The sequence below is a fragment of the Chlamydotis macqueenii genome, chromosome 16, assembly GCF_036417535.1.
Source record: "Chlamydotis macqueenii isolate bChlMac1 chromosome 16, bChlMac1.mat, whole genome shotgun sequence".
Lineage (NCBI taxonomy): Eukaryota > Metazoa > Chordata > Aves > Otidiformes > Otididae > Chlamydotis > Chlamydotis macqueenii.
In genome coordinates this window covers 286,274-301,460 of record NC_141571.1, presented here as the reverse complement: position 1 = coordinate 301,460, position 15,187 = coordinate 286,274, and the positions used below count along the sequence as shown (strand labels likewise).

The following is a 15,187-nucleotide window of genomic DNA, read 5'->3' as shown; positions in this document are numbered from 1 at the left end:
GTTATGTGAACAGAAGATACTCTGATAAAACCATGGTATTGTACCAATGGAAGTGTTTTGTACAGAGTACAAAGGGCACAGATTGCACGGGGTGAGACCCAAGGTCCCTGTAGCTCAGGATCTTGTCCGTGGCAGTAGCCAGCAGTAAATGCCTGAGAAAGAATAGAAACAGGGTGATCCTACAGTGATACTTCTTTGTGTGCCAGTAGTCATCAGCTAGTTGTGGTTCAGGGTCACAAGGTGTGTCTTTGTTTAATTAAAAGCTCTTTCTGTAAACTTCTGTGCTTTTTTGTTGTGAGGTTTTTTTGAACACTTTGGTGGGTGTTTTTTTTTTCCTTTTGTTAGTGTGCACAGTGGCCTGTAATAGTGAATTCCATGGCTTAATGCTGCGTGAATAAGTACCTTTGTTTTGAACCTGCTGGATGATAGGTCATTCACTCTTGCTATTTGGGTGAATGCAATAGTAGTCATTCCCTGTTTGCTTTTTCATGCCACTCATGATTTGGCAGTCCCTGTTGTGGCCTCCATCCCCCAGCTTTGGCCGCCTCTCTTCAGGATGAAGAATCCCACCCCAGCTGTAGCTGGATATGTTAGCTAAATTGCACATATGAAAATGTAATTGCGGGTGGGAGTTGCCACTGGTGGGAATTTTCTTGTAGAATCCTGGGTTTGACATGGTGCTTTTTCATTCTGTTTAATCATACTGATGTACTTGTTCATACCAAGTACTGGTGGAACAGCAGTGAATTAAATCATGTGCATGTATGTGAATGACTTAAAAAGCTCAATGCAAATACTCTAGTAAAAAGTGAAATTAAGTCATTGCACATAAACTTAGTAGGATCATATTTGTAAGTGATAGTACAGAGGTAATAACTTGAAAATTAGGTTAGTGTGTGTTGGTTAAGTAATTGAATATGAACTTCCACTGCTCTGATATTGCTAGAAGATTACATTTTGTTCGTGGTTGTATTAATGGACAGTGGTCAGATGGGGCGGAGGTGACTTGATTCTTACATGTGGTGCAGCCCTGGTAAAACATTCTCAGTTATGAGTGAACAGTTTCAAGGATCTTGAAATGTTGGAGGGATTTCATTATGCTGGGGAAGTCTATGGACTGCCTAGTTCCTGTAAGCAAGATGCAAGAATTAACCTGTATGATTAAAAATCCGTTTTATGGCACACATGCGGGAAAATCTTCACTCTTGGGCTGTTTGACTTGGATCTGGATTTTTTTTTTTTAATTTTTTTTTTTTTTTTTTTAGATTTGAGGAAGCTCTGTGTGCTCTTAATGCGGAGTCTTGAGAGGTTCTTAATGGCATATTGCATGGGGAAAAGAAATCAAATATCAAAGGCATTCAGAGGATAATGAGCACAAAATTACATTAGGGGATTGAAGTTTAAAAATAAGAGAAATAATTTAAAAAAAAAAGTTTATAGTGACTAGTGTTACATGGCATCGTGGATCTCCTCTGACTGAAACCTGAAGTTCAGACTGGATGGATCTTGTCTATGCTTTAGCAGCTCTTAATGCTTGAATCATAATTGTTTCTTCTCTGGCCCCCATTATACAGGAGGCTGCATTCCTTAAAGGATCATAGTGTTCACTTTAAGTCTTCAGGTTGGTAAATGTGGTGGTAGTAAATGCTAGGAAGCTGTGTATAGGTTTGCCTGAACCTTTGTTCTTTGTTCTTTATATGTCTCTCTTGGGTCCTTTGGTCAAGCTCTAGTACTTCTCAAGATGGCCGCCAGACTTGTGTTTCTGTATCATAAATTATTTGTGCTCTTTGTTTTGAAAGAAATAGATGGAATACCTCTGGGGTTTCCACTGGCTAATTGTGTTCAATAGCATTTTGTTGTTTGCTCTATAATTGCTTTGTCTCACATTCTCTATCTCGCTGGGCAAAGCTTCATTTCAGTTCTTGTTGGAAATGTTTTGAGACACTGCTTTTTGACTTTGAGCTAATGCAGTGATGGCCTCTTAGGCAAAAAACCTTTTGAAGATAATGCACAGGAGTGTTTTCCATCTCAGGTGGATTTTTGCTTCTTTCAGGTGTCCTGAAAAATGGCTGATGATATTGATATTGAAGCAATGCTTGAAGCGCCTTACAAGAAGGTGAGAAAAATGTGCCAGTGCGGTCCTGTTTACCTTAATGTAGCATTATTCATGAAACTACTGCTGAACTGTAAACTAACATCCCTGGAGCCCTCATGATTTATCTTATTGGAGATGCATTACATGTAACTTACAAGTAAATATATACTGTTAATGTAATTATATTGTGCAGTAGTTTCACTTCAGCGTGATGAATAAATGCCCATCTATCTCTCTTTGTAGACTTGCCTAACGATATCTCACCTCTACTCCCATGAATTCACCTTTGATTCCAGTGTGAACTGTCAATCATAAGGTAGTAATTGAGTGACGTATCGCTGTACCGTGGTCCCCTAGGTTTAAAAAAAAAGACAAAAAAAAAAAAAAACCCCCAAAAAAACCCCAACCAACCAAAACCAAACAAAAAGCTCCACCCCAAGACAAACAAATAAAAAAAAAAAAACCAACCCACCCAAAACCCAAGAAACCAAAAACCTTTTGTAAAATTGCCAGGTCCGGTTTGGTATAGCAACGAGGTGAATGGAGTGGTTTGGGAAAACAGCAGGGTTCCAAGAATAACCTTTTTCACCAGTCCCATGGCAAGTAAATATTTGAACAGTCTACTCAGTGCAAGAAGAGTGAGACTTGCTTTTAATGCAGAAGACTGGTGTTGGTTAATCTTTTAACAGGGCAGATGGAAATCAATTGCTGAGTGAACAAATTTATGGAAATTCTTGGATCCCTGAATAGAACGTTCTTAGCAAGTAAAAGACAGTATCACAGTCTGCAGTATTGTTCTAAAATAAGCTCTTGCATTCTTCTGTCCCAGTTGTTTTATTAGGAAATGTCAATCCTTATGCCAAATTTTTATAAATTAGTGTAGTGATATCTTTTACCTAAACCAGCAGCAAATGAATACTGTCTTTTTTTTTTTTTGGTTTTCACCAAATGGTGGTGAAGTGTTAACATCATGCATGCTTTAGCACTGGTTTTGCAATAAATGTATGTTAAGTTTAAATTGCTTAGGAATTGTACTTTTGATGTAACTGATGTGATTAAATTGTAAAGCAAGTATACAAATTATATAGTCGCTATTGTTAGTCTATTCTGCAGTGTTTGTTACAACCATGTAATGATTTCGGATGAGCATTTGTAAGTTTGAAATGATATAATTAGTTTATGTAATTAGCAGTTACATTAAAATCTTGAAGAGAAATTTTTAACTTGTTATGTTAAAATTCTTGTGTCCTGGTTTAACATGGATATTTTCCATGTAAACAGGTATGGAAATAGGGAATGTTTAGGCTGGACTGGTGGATTATTGATGACTTTCTTGGGAGTCGACGTTACTAAAGCAGTGTGAATCCCTGTTTGCTTCAGGGCGAGATGTGTGACAGAGGTGACATCAAGCTCTTACAACCCTTCAACGAAAATGAGCGAAGATCTCGGGAATGGCATCGGTCACAGGAAATCCATAGTGGCTGGCTGCTAGCGTAGCCACTGGGGCTTAGGCAGAGATATAGCCTTGGTACTGATCAGAGGGGCACACAAACACAAACCTGAAACTTCCTCTTACATTTTATAGAAATAACATTTAACCACTTGAGTGCTGAATTCTACAGGATAACTTGCTCTCTAAACCATGTAAGGAAGTATCTACAATTTAATACACACTTTCGAATGATGTAAGTCTTGTGTTTTGTAATTGTATGACTTAAATTTAAGCAGCAAAGTGGTTAAAAATGCCTACTTAAATTTTCTAAAGCTTTCCACATTAAACTATAAATAAGTAATTTAGTATTAAAATTTTTGTTTTGTATTTTCTTATTCCTATTCCCATTACCCTTTGACCACTTGAAATGTTTCCACTTCGTCCTCACGATGTTCTTCTATCAACCCTGCTTAGGATGAGAACAAATTGAGCAGTGCCAATGGCCATGAAGAACGCAGCAAGAAGTAAGTGTTTTGTTGATCCTCTGCATTTGGGAGGAGGTTACTGAATTCTGTAAAGTTGCGAATGCATGTCAGTAGTGTTTGAGGAAATAAAATGGTAAAGCTTGATACTGGCAATTGCTGCAACTGCAGCAATTATGAAATTTTCTTCTGTTTACAAATGTAGTTATGCCCTTGTCACTGGTGTCATCAGAGTGGTGGAAATATGTAATGTTAGCGTCAGATAAAAATACAGAGTTTGTAGGTTCAGCATGTTTAATTTCTTGTTTGTTGCTTTAGCGTGCAGTGGATTTTGCATTTAAAAAATGCATTTAGTGTAAATTTTATGTGGTTTGGAACAATTCAGAGCATTTAAAGAAACCCGCCCTGGGTATTTGAAAAGTTCTGAATTTTTCGTTTATAGTCTAAACTCTGTAAGATTATACTATGATCTTTTTAAAGAACCAGAGTACAAGCTCACCTTCTTCAGAAAGCGTGATTCCAGGGTCTGAACACCTGCTGATGATGCAAACAGTCTGGAATCAAATAATAAATTTGCAGGAAAATGCCTTGTATAAAATACTCTAAAATACCCCAAATAAGTGGAAGGTTTTTAAGTCTGTGAAATAAATTCCTTACGTTACAAGCATCATTTGGTGATGATATAGTTGATGTAGGAAGAATTACGAATTTGATAGTTCAGTAAATAGTAATCAGTGTGTTTTTGTAATATACAGCTAATGTAAGAAGTCAGCATGTATGCTGTTGTAATCTTCTGAAACTGTACAGATGAAATGCTGAAGGGATCCTTTCTTCTCAGGTGTATAAATATTTGGGAAATGACAAGTCCAGTTCCAGCCTCAGTCTTTTATGTTGGAATCTAATAATCTGAAGTTGATTATGCCTTATATCTGTGTTCTGAACAATACTGTGAACATAACTCTCATGTTAAGTGCTGAGACCTCTAAAGCCCCATCAAAAGCAGCTGCTCCCAATATTTTTAAGTTCTGAATTTTTATTGCTTTAAAATATTTATACATGGCATGTAAAACCCTGCTTTTGTTTGGATGGCTAATCTCAAAATACAAACTGGGATCTGAAAGAAAAGCAGTCGTTTTCAGATTTTAGAATTGATTCTGACATGCATTCATGGTAGAATGGAGAGAATGTTAGAACACACTTCAGTTCATTTCCTTAGTTGCTTTAACCTGTCTAAGACTAAAGCAGTGACATTTGTTGTCTTTCTGCCCGCGGTCCCATTTTTCAGGTTGGACCCGTGTATTCTGAGTTTGTATTTCTAATTCAGAAAAACAGTAAACTTAACTTTAGAAAAAAACCTATGTTATTGTAAAATAGAAGAAAGTCAAGATGTTCTGCTACTGTTAGTTTTGCAGTGTTCTTTGTTGTGTGGAGTTTCACCTCTTTTTCTACTTTTCCTAATCGTACCCTCGTGTCTGTTTGGAAATGTTGCTCCTGTAATATCTCCTCATTTCACTTGTCTAGTTAGTAATTACTAAGAGGTTAGTTGTTCTTGTGCTGCAGTTTTCTGATAGTGTGAAGCTTTTTGTCCCAGAATTTTGATTTGATACAGATGATGTTCCTGTAAATCTCTAAAGAGCAAACTACACCATTTTGTGACTTATTACAGTGTAGTCTGTTGCTGAAGGCTAAGGTGTATGTAGGCTTCACAAGACTTCTTGCTTTGCTTAGCAATTATATTATTTGGAGTGTCAGTATCTATTAATTGACTTATGGATTTTAAAAGTTTTAAAATTTTGAAGTAAATTGTTAAAACTGTGAAGATCTGCAGTTTGCCCCAAACTGTAAGAGCCACAGATATAGAAAAGCAAGTGAGTTATGAGTGGGAGTAGCAAGTAAAACTCTTAGACAGTGTGTCAAGACTGATGGCAGGGAATGTCAAGAGAAAACAGCCTTCCTTTCCCTCAGACTTGCCTCTTCCTTTCTATTTTTGTTGTTTTGTTTTACTTTGCTGTAAAAATATAATTTCTTCTTGGCATCTTGGTGATGTATTTTGAAGTATGTTTGAAAGACATATGAAGTACTGCACTTAGTATGTACTAGATCTAATGCAGGAAATATGTTTTCAGTCCTTCTATTCTTCCTGGAAGCATTCTTTAGTGATTACAAAATTTAAAATAAAAAAGTGCTTTGGACCACTTTATGTTGCTCATGATAAATTTTAAGATGGTGACATTCTTAACCACCCATTTAACAAAAGAAACATGTATAAATACCAACAGGTCGAAACTTTTTCCTGTCAATGTCTATGACATCAGATTAGAGGAACAGTGGAATATAAGGTAACTGGTAACACTGAGCTAATGTGCGTAACCAAAGTTGTATTTTTTTATTTCTCAGGAGAAAAAAGAGCAAGAGCCGAAGTCGAAGCCACGACAGGAAGAGGAGCAGAAGTAAGGAACGCAAACGGAGCCGAGATCGGGAAAGGAAAAAGAGCAGAAGCCGGGAAAGGAAACGGAGCAGAAGCAAAGAACGCAGACGCAGCCGTTCTAGAAGTAGAGATCGCAGATTCAGAGGCCGCTATAGAAGTCCCTAGTAGGTTATTTTTGTAGAGTTGCATGTGTGCTGCCTCAGTGTATGATATGGAGGTTTAAAGTTTCACTCTCTGCTTTTTAAATATTTCACTAATCATCTCAAAAAAGAAGATGAGAGGTTGAGGTTGAAGAGCATCAATAAATATGGACTGAAAAAGATGAGGACAATAACGTATCCTGTTCCTCCTGCTAGTTTTCATTCTTAATCCGAATGCAGAAAGACACAAAAGCAGGTGAAAGAGTTTGTACAACTGATTAGAAAACAAAGTTTATAACAAAATTAAAATAACAAGCAAGTTTTCTACATCTCCTAATTATCTTCAGTGTATGAACCTGTCAGTTTAACTGTCAAAAACTTTGGTTACAGGCTCATCAAACCTTTTGCTTGTGTTACTAAAGGTTTTTACTGGGTTGTTGCTCTTACTGCCTAAACACTTCCTGTGTTTATGCATCCTAACTAGAAGTGTTTTGTCTTAGTAATGCCCATGTGTTGCATATTTGCCCTGCTTTTTCTCAAACTTGTTTAGAAGCTATGGAAGAATTCTTCACTTCCTCACAGATCTTTGGCTTGATAGAATTTCTGCTATAGGTAGTTCCTGACACTTGTAAATAATTTCTCAAAACCATTTTTTCATCACAGTATTTATACTGTGTTTCTGCAGTTCTGTGTTCCTGCCCTCCCCTTTGCTCCCCATCACCTCTTTTTTCCTTCAAAGAAGCAGAAAAACAGAACTGAAAACAATTTTCATCGATTATCTGAGGCAGCTGTTTGGGTCTGCTTTTGTCCAAGTCTCATCTCAACTCTTGTCACATCTCAAAGCAAGATTGTCACTGAAATCGGGAATCAAAACTTCGTTAACACTGATGTAGTGTTAAGAAGCAGGCATTCTTTAAAAATGTCGGAAGCATGTATTTGAAAAGGATGTATTTTTTTAATCATGGCACGTAACGTCATCCATAATGGAGAAATATCTCAAGATGTTTGAGAAGACAGTGTTTAGCTTCTCATAAATTGCAGGCTTGTATAGTTTTCTGCACGTGAATGTTTTTCTAGGTGGCTGGGTCGCAGTCCAGGGAATGCGTTCCTTTTCATGCTCTTGGAATGCAAACAAAAAATACCTTAAGTCTCAGGGTCTCATGTTGCACGAAGTCACATGGATGTTGGCATTTTAGTAATGAGAACATACTACAATTCCTGGCTCTGCTAAGACGCAGCATGGTATCCTGTGCTTCCATCAGCCCTGTGTACTGGGGATCATAGAGCCTATCAGCCCTGCTTTCACTTTGTCTCTCAAGTATCAGACCTGTCAGGGCCTCTGTAAAGCTGCTCTGGGCTTCAGCTCTGAAGATGTCAGCTGTGCACAGTTGGCATGTTTTCTACAGCTCTTTGGCAGCTGTAAGATGTAGCTGTTTGGGTTGTGCCAGTGCCACTGTTGTGGCTCCAGACTCTGTCATAAACAGAGGGCTTTGATCAAGATCTTCAGTGTTCCATGTTTGGAGCATGCCAGTCTTCTCACCTCCAATGTGGTGCTGCGTGGCAAGGATGTCCTTCATCTCATCACTTGGTTGGGAGTTGCTGCATTTTCCTAGCTATGTAAGTGGTTTCTTATGGTCACTGAGTGAGAGGGTTCTTCACCTGGAGAAATCTGGGAGTTTGTGTTCCATTCTTCCAAAATAATTTCCTCAAGTAGAGGCTGAAAGTATGAACATTACTACGATAAGCCATGCCTGTTTAATGCATCAAGACATGTTGTGCCAGGAAGGTAAATGATTGCGAGGAGTCTTTTTCATTGTTCTGATGTTCTTCCATAGCTGTTCTGGGCAATTTCTGTGGTATTGAGTGAACAAAAAGGTGAGGTAATCTATTATCGTCTGAGGATACGAGGTTATGCTTATTGGTTTGGCAGTGTTGGGTTATCTGCTTCAGTTGCTGAATTGTTGCTTTTGTTTAACTAAGGGGAATTTTAGTGTTTGAAATACTTTAGTGGAAGACTGGTATAGGGCAACTAAGTGCCCCCCAGGGGCATTGGTACTGACTGTGGCCTAGCCAGCAATTGGCTGTTGTTCAGGTGTAGGTCATGGCTGTTGAAGTGATACGCTAACATGATTCCAGAATTCTAGTTTTGGCTCAGAAGGTGCAATGGAGAAGGACTTCAGAAGATATGAGGGAGAAGAATTCTTAATTTCCTGTTCAGGACTTCAATGCAGAGACTCATCTTTAAAAACTGTGTAACAGGCGCTGGCTTTCAGGGAGACACAAGTTCTCAGGATAACACCTCCTGCATCACCACCCTCCTTTGGATCAGATACCTTTGGATCTACCAGAAATGGTGCTTCCGTATGAAGAAACTATCTCTGTAGCAGTGCCATCAGCTCAGCGTTTTTAAAGTAGCTACCAGAATGCTCTTGCTGGCTGGAGAATTTGAATCTGGAATCTCTTCTTATGGGGATGTTCAGACAGGTCCGAGTTGGTGTTACTGCAGGCTGGTTTATTTATTTTACTTTTCACTCTTCTACCTCCTTGTGGTCTTTCTCATTTGCTTTATAAAGGCCAAGCTAGTATCTATAAACTGAGATGGTTTTGCTCTCGGGGATGATGTGGAAGTGTCTCTGCACTAATGTGAACAGAAAGTCTAGTATAGGTAATTCTGAAGGAAAAGAGTGTGATGCAGAGAGTCTGGTGACCATGAATTTGTCGTCTTTAAGCATGAGGTAGTGATTAAATGTTTTATTTTTTTCAAGTTGGGTCACTAGCTTGCATTGTTTAGTGTTCACAAGGTTTAAAAATGTTATTCTTTTCGTGTATCTTGCCCCTTAAGTGTCTTATAGTTACTATTAGGTCACTCAAGAGAAACAGCTTGACCAAGTATTCTTGCTTGGATGTGTCAGACAAATCCCAACTACTACTAACACACGGTAGAAGCTGCTTATTCCGTCCTGTTGCTATTCTGGAACCAAGAATTTGGGCAAAGCTGCTGGGAAAACAATTGTTACATGAAGACGGAAAGTTCATTGTGATTCTCCTGGACTTTGTTAGCCAAAGTTTGCCTTGTCTGAGACCCTTCTGTTGGAGTCTTGGGTATGACTGAGCAGGTGAAAGCTGATATTTTACTGGCTGTCTTTTGACTTGACTATTGTTCTTGGGCCGTGTGGCATCACCTGGGTTTAGGAAAACACATACCTAGTTGTGCTTTGGCTGTACACGGGACTTTGTTTGGCTTGTGAATAAGGTAACCTTTAGACATAAATTGCTTGTGAGTTGATGCTTCCTATACCTAGTAGCAGAAGCTGGGCAACAGTAGCAAAGAGTTTTTAGGCAGTAGGAGGAACGAAGAAAATTCCCCTGGGATCTTAAGCTTTACAAGCAAGTCTCCTTAGAAAAACCCAAAGAAATGCATCGTGCAGAATACTGTTGAAAAAGGATCTTCAGAAGGTAACTTGAGCTGTCATCTTGCCCCAGGCAGCTTTCTGCTTAGTCTGTTCGAGTGGTCTGTTACGGCTTTTTAATGTCTCTCCCATGTAGTCATGGAAATAAGATGCTATTTATTTGTCAAGAGTGAAAATGGAAATAAGATTTTTTGGAGTTGTTGGGTTGTATATTTTTTTTTTTTCCTCCCTCAGAAGTTGTGCATGTATTTGAAAACTGTTACTTCTCAGGTTTTTTCATTAGGTTTAGATGAACACTTTAATATTCTTTCACTGTTTCCTTAAAAACACATGGTCTTGATTATTGGTCTTTTAGTTTGCCTGCATGTTAATATTCTGGAGTCGCTGTAATTTGTTTGTCTTACTGCATTTGAATTGAAATGGAGAGCACCATGTTCTCTATCGGGTGTGAAGATGCAAGGTAATCCCATCTCTGATAAGAAGCCAGCCTCTGAATTGGTATCAATGTTTCCAAATGCAGTTTTTGGCAGCATGTGTCATAGAGATGGGAGGACCTGAACGGACACTCTCGGCAGTCATTTATCTGAACTTGAGTAGGAAATAGGGTAGTTTATCCTAGGCAAAAAAGAAGTTTGTTTTTGATCAATAGTGATCTCATCTCTGTTTTTTTATGTCTTATTTTCTCTAAAGTAGTTATTTTCTCTTAGTAAGTAGTTTCTAAATGGTCTCTTTTCTTTATTTTTTTTTTTTTCCAGTGTTACACAGGGCCATATTTCCCTTGCTTTAACCTGGCCAGCAGTTTTGGATCTTGGCCCACTACTTCCACCTGTGTCATGACATGTTTAAAAATGGGCATCTTCCTCCTTGTTGTGGGTGCTGAGTTTAACTATAAGCATTACTGCTCCACTGAATAGCAAGAAGATGTTTATCAGACAAATTGGTTGACTAAGTGGATTTAGTGAAAGACCGCTTAATGTCTTCAGACTGCCATGTCTTTCAGGGTGTTTTCACATCAATTTATAGCCACAGTAGAATGAATCAATTCTGTGCAGATGGAAAGACAAACCCCGTAGCATTCAGTCTGTGCAGCAGTGCCTCTGCCGTTTGGTGGATATGCAGGAAGAACGTTATCAGGTGGTGTTCTTTGCCTTGTATCTACAAGATCAAGTTCAGAGAGAACGTGATAGGACAAATCTTACTATTCATGTCAGTCTGTTACTCTGTGCCACAATAACTAGCAAGAGGACTGTACTTAACATGGAAGCAATGGGCAAATTGCCATTTATTCTAAGAAGCCTGGAGGACTAAAATTAGATTCAGCCAAGAGTTTGGATTTGTTCTGTGGTGGCATGTCTATGTAAGGTTAACTGCTGGCTTAAATGGTTCTGTGTTTGGATGTCCATTAAGAGCTTTACTTAAAGGAAGCTGTATTTACATATTCATAGCACTTTAGTGGCTAGAGCTGAGAGAACATTTGTGAATGTGTCCCTTGCAGATGTCTGCAGGGAGCTACTTTGATTTCCACTTGCACCTTAAATTTCATGAAACTTGCGTTTTTAAAATGTTATACTTGAGCAAGTAGTCCTGCCAGCACCACCTTGCTCAAAACTCTGAGGCTGAGTTCCAGGCTGTTCAGGTACTGCTTTGCAGTCATCAGTAGGTAGAATATGCATGTGGACAAAAATGACACATGAAGAAGATTACAACGGTAACTGTAGGTTAGAATATTTTGCACGTACAAATGTGCCATGTCTGGCTGACTTGTGATTCAATTCTTCCTTGGAGTCCTGCATATTCTGGCGTTTTGCAATGCAGGTGAAACTGGGGAAGGATTATATGCCTTTTTGTTTGGAGTGCTGCATGTAGGTTATGGTGCATTTTCCATTAGCAGCTAATGGTGCTGCTAATGGAAAATGTTTACAAGTTCAGGTGCAAGGGTGGGTGAGCGCTTGAAATGTAATGTGAGTATGTGGAAGGATGGTTGAGCGAGAGGGGACATGTTCTCTTGAATGTGAGCAATCCAGCGCTCAATGGTAGCAGTTTGACCTTGAAGGACGAGTTCGACCTTGACAAGGAAGAATGAGGAAGCGACTTAGAGGTAAACAAGTAAGCGGAACTTGAAGCCGGAACGAGGTTGGGTTAGGCACTCGCATGGACTATGATCAGTAACCAATCCTGTAATAGCTTAAGGCGCGTGAAAAGCTGTTAAGTACCAATCATCTGCTTGCATCTGCCGCGTGCTCTCGGCTATCCTCTATATAAGACATGTAGCTACATGAAATAAAGGAGAACGATCATACTCACATTGGGACTGCGTCGTTACTCCGGGTTCGTCTCTCACTCCGACATGAGTATAGACAGGAAATCTCGAATTTGGGTACTCCGGTGACTAATGTTAGTCTTTGCTTTTGCCGTAGTTCTGGTCCAAAATTCAACAGTGCCATCAGAGGGAAGATTGGTCTGCCTCACAGCATCAAATTAAGGTTTCTGAGTTTTTTTTTCTACTTTTTATTGCATCATTAATAGAATTTGTTTAAAATCAGACTGGTATATTTGAAAGTGTTCTTATAGTATTGTTGATCTCTCTCTCTATAGTAGACGACGCTCCAGAAGCAAAAGTCCCTTCAGAAAAGACAAGAGCCCTGTTAGGTAGGAATTTTTACACGCATTGGGGTTTGGTGTTTTTTGGGTTTTTTTGGTGGTGTTTTTTTTTGTGTGGGTTTTTTTTTTTTTTTTTTTTTTTTTTTTTTGTCCAGTTGAAGTTGGAAAAGTAATGATGAAATAACGTATGACTACTTGGTCTCCAGCTTCTCTCATGAGTAATGCTGGAATTCATTCAGAAAGCCCATGAGAGGAGAGCATTGGAAAATAAGTTGCTTTCTCCACGTGTCATAAAATGTTTCTCTCGCCCCACTCATAGGATACAATTGTAAATAATGTCAGTTTGCAAAACATGTCTTACTTTGCTTTTTGTGTTTCTGTACTCTCAGTATTTTCCTCTTAATTGAGGTTTAAATTAGCTAGCTTTTCTGCTAAATCTTACTTAATAATCTTAAGTAGGGAATGGAGAAGTACTGTACAAATGCATCTTTTTCCTATTCAGTATGTATTGACGTTATTTGTAGAGAAGCTAAGTGCCTTTGAAATCCAAGAGGTGCTTATCTGTTCTTAGGCTTCTCATTTAAGGGAGTTGGATTTAGATAGCTGCTAATAAGATTATTCTCTAAATTAATGCAGGATGCAGGTAAATTTGCCCAATCGCACTTTGTTTTTTAATTATTAGGAAACTCTTACTGAGATAATTTACTTCAAGTTTATCTTGGGTGTTCTCAGTGATTTAAAAAAAATAAAGTTTATAAAAATACAAATATATTTATTACATGACTGGAAACTCAGTCCAGGATCCAGTATGCTAATTCTGTCCTGCACTTAAATGTAAGTCAGATTTTTTTAGATTTGAAGCTTTCAGCACCTTAAAAGTGGTACATCTTGTTTCAGATAGTGATCAGTATCAAAATAAAATTAATATAATGGTTCCAGTGTTGAGGATGAGAGTAATTATTCACTGTTCAAACTTTTTAATGGGTTGATAAGCTGAAACTATAAAATGAGTGGAAATTCTGTTGTATAGATGTCAGTATTATTTATGCAGTGACTGTAGTGACTGAAGTAACTGGGTAAGATTTTAATTTGCAAAGCCACAAAAAAGTGTTAATACTACTTGTCTGGGAGTTCAAACAGCTAATCTATGATAATTAATCCTGTTTTTCTCTGTTTTCCTGTCCTTTCATCTCATCTCTTTGACTGCAGGCTCCCTAGTGGTACTGTTACCTGTTCTGGACGGTTGCAAAATGGCAGCTCTGCTTAGCTGGGGCTTCTGTATTTAAAATACAATGTTCCAGTCATATTTAGTGCTCACAGTTGAAACAGGATGTTTAGTCATGTTAAATAAATAAATATATTATTATTATATTAATATTATATTAATACTAGGTGTTGCCTTCAGTTCTTAACCCTGCCTTTTTTTAATATGGCAGGTGTTCTTTTCCCCATCAGACTTTGAAGTACTTTAAAAGTTTCATACGTGGACCAAATATGAATTATCTCAATTCAGATTATTTTTTAACTGAACTTTCCTCTTTCCAGAGAACCTATTGATAATCTTACCCCTGAAGAGAGGGATGCCCGAACAGTATTCTGCATGCAACTGGCTGCAAGAATTCGACCGAGAGACCTGGAAGAGTTTTTCTCTACAGTAGGGAAGGTAATAGGGAGGTTAAAATTATTCTGAATATTTCCTCAAGGTGTCCTAGTACAGGATTAATATTCTGCAGAATTGTAAGCAAGTGGCTTTCTGGAGCTTCCTGTAAGAGTGAAAGGGGGAATGAATGACGACCAGCTGTTTCTTAGAGGCTCTGAACATGAAAACATAATTTATCAGTTCATTGTTCAGCATGTGATGTGATGCTGTTCTGGTTTTATTTAGTGAGGGGGGACTACAGTGGCAGCTTCTCTAAGAAGCTGCTAGAAGTTGTTCCCCTTTGTCTAGCGGACTCTGCCAGGCCTGTGGCAGACCTGCTGCTGGCCAAGGCTGAGCCAATTGGTGGCAAGCGTTCCCTGATAACGCCTCTGTGACAATGTATTTAAGAAGGGGAAAAACAGGAGAGAAAAAAAAGTGAAGATGTGAAAAAGCTGAGCGGGGGCAGAGAGGGGGAGGTGCGAGCCTTGTGGGCCTTGCAGGCCTCACCCTCTGGCCTCCCTCTGGAAGGCCATCTGGGCTTGACTCGGCCCAGCCCAGCTGCAAGAAGTGGAGAGGAGATGAGATGGATGATGTGAAGAGATCCTGAGAGGCATCTGCCAGCCTGTTGTGAATAATTTTTCTTGTGAGGGGAACGGCTGCAGACGCCAAGGTCAGTGCAGAAGGAGGGGGAGCAGTAATGTGGCTCCTGGCTGAGGTTCCCCTGCAGCCTGTGGTGACGACCGTGGTGGAGCAGGTTGTCCCCCTGCAGCCCGGGGAGGCCCACACAGGAGCAGGTTGTCCCCCTGCAGCCCGGGGAGGACCCCACGCCGGGGCAGGTGGAGGCCTGAAGGAGGCTGTGGCCCGTGGAGGGCCTGCTGGGACAGCTGTTCTGGAGAGACTGCACCCCATGGAAGAGATGACCCACACCGGAACAGTTTCATGAAGGACTGTGGCCCATGG

General features: G+C 39.3%; 1 protein-coding gene across 9 annotated transcripts in view; it reads left to right on the top strand.

The window, feature by feature from the left end:
- Positions 1-15,187, top strand: part of RBM39 (RNA binding motif protein 39) — a 34,478-nt gene that overhangs the window by 1,520 nt on the left and 17,771 nt on the right. For 5 of the 9 annotated variants that reach the window (XR_015260349.1, XR_015260350.1, XM_086760858.1 and 2 more), the window contains exons 2-7: positions 2,054-2,116; positions 4,002-4,051; positions 6,407-6,601; positions 12,387-12,470; positions 12,583-12,636; positions 14,134-14,251. Coding sequence is in view for 7 of the 9 variants with exons in the window: in XM_086760858.1 (XP_086616984.1) it covers positions 2,066-2,116; positions 4,002-4,051; positions 6,407-6,601; positions 12,387-12,470; positions 12,583-12,636; positions 14,134-14,251 (552 nt within the window). In the remaining 2 variants the exon portion in view is untranslated. Of the gene's footprint in view, positions 1-2,053; positions 2,117-4,001; positions 4,052-6,406; positions 6,602-12,386; positions 12,471-12,582; positions 12,637-14,133; positions 14,252-15,187 lie in introns of those variants that run through there. The other 4 variants (XM_086760861.1, XM_086760860.1, XM_086760859.1 and 1 more) reach the window with 4 other exon arrangements.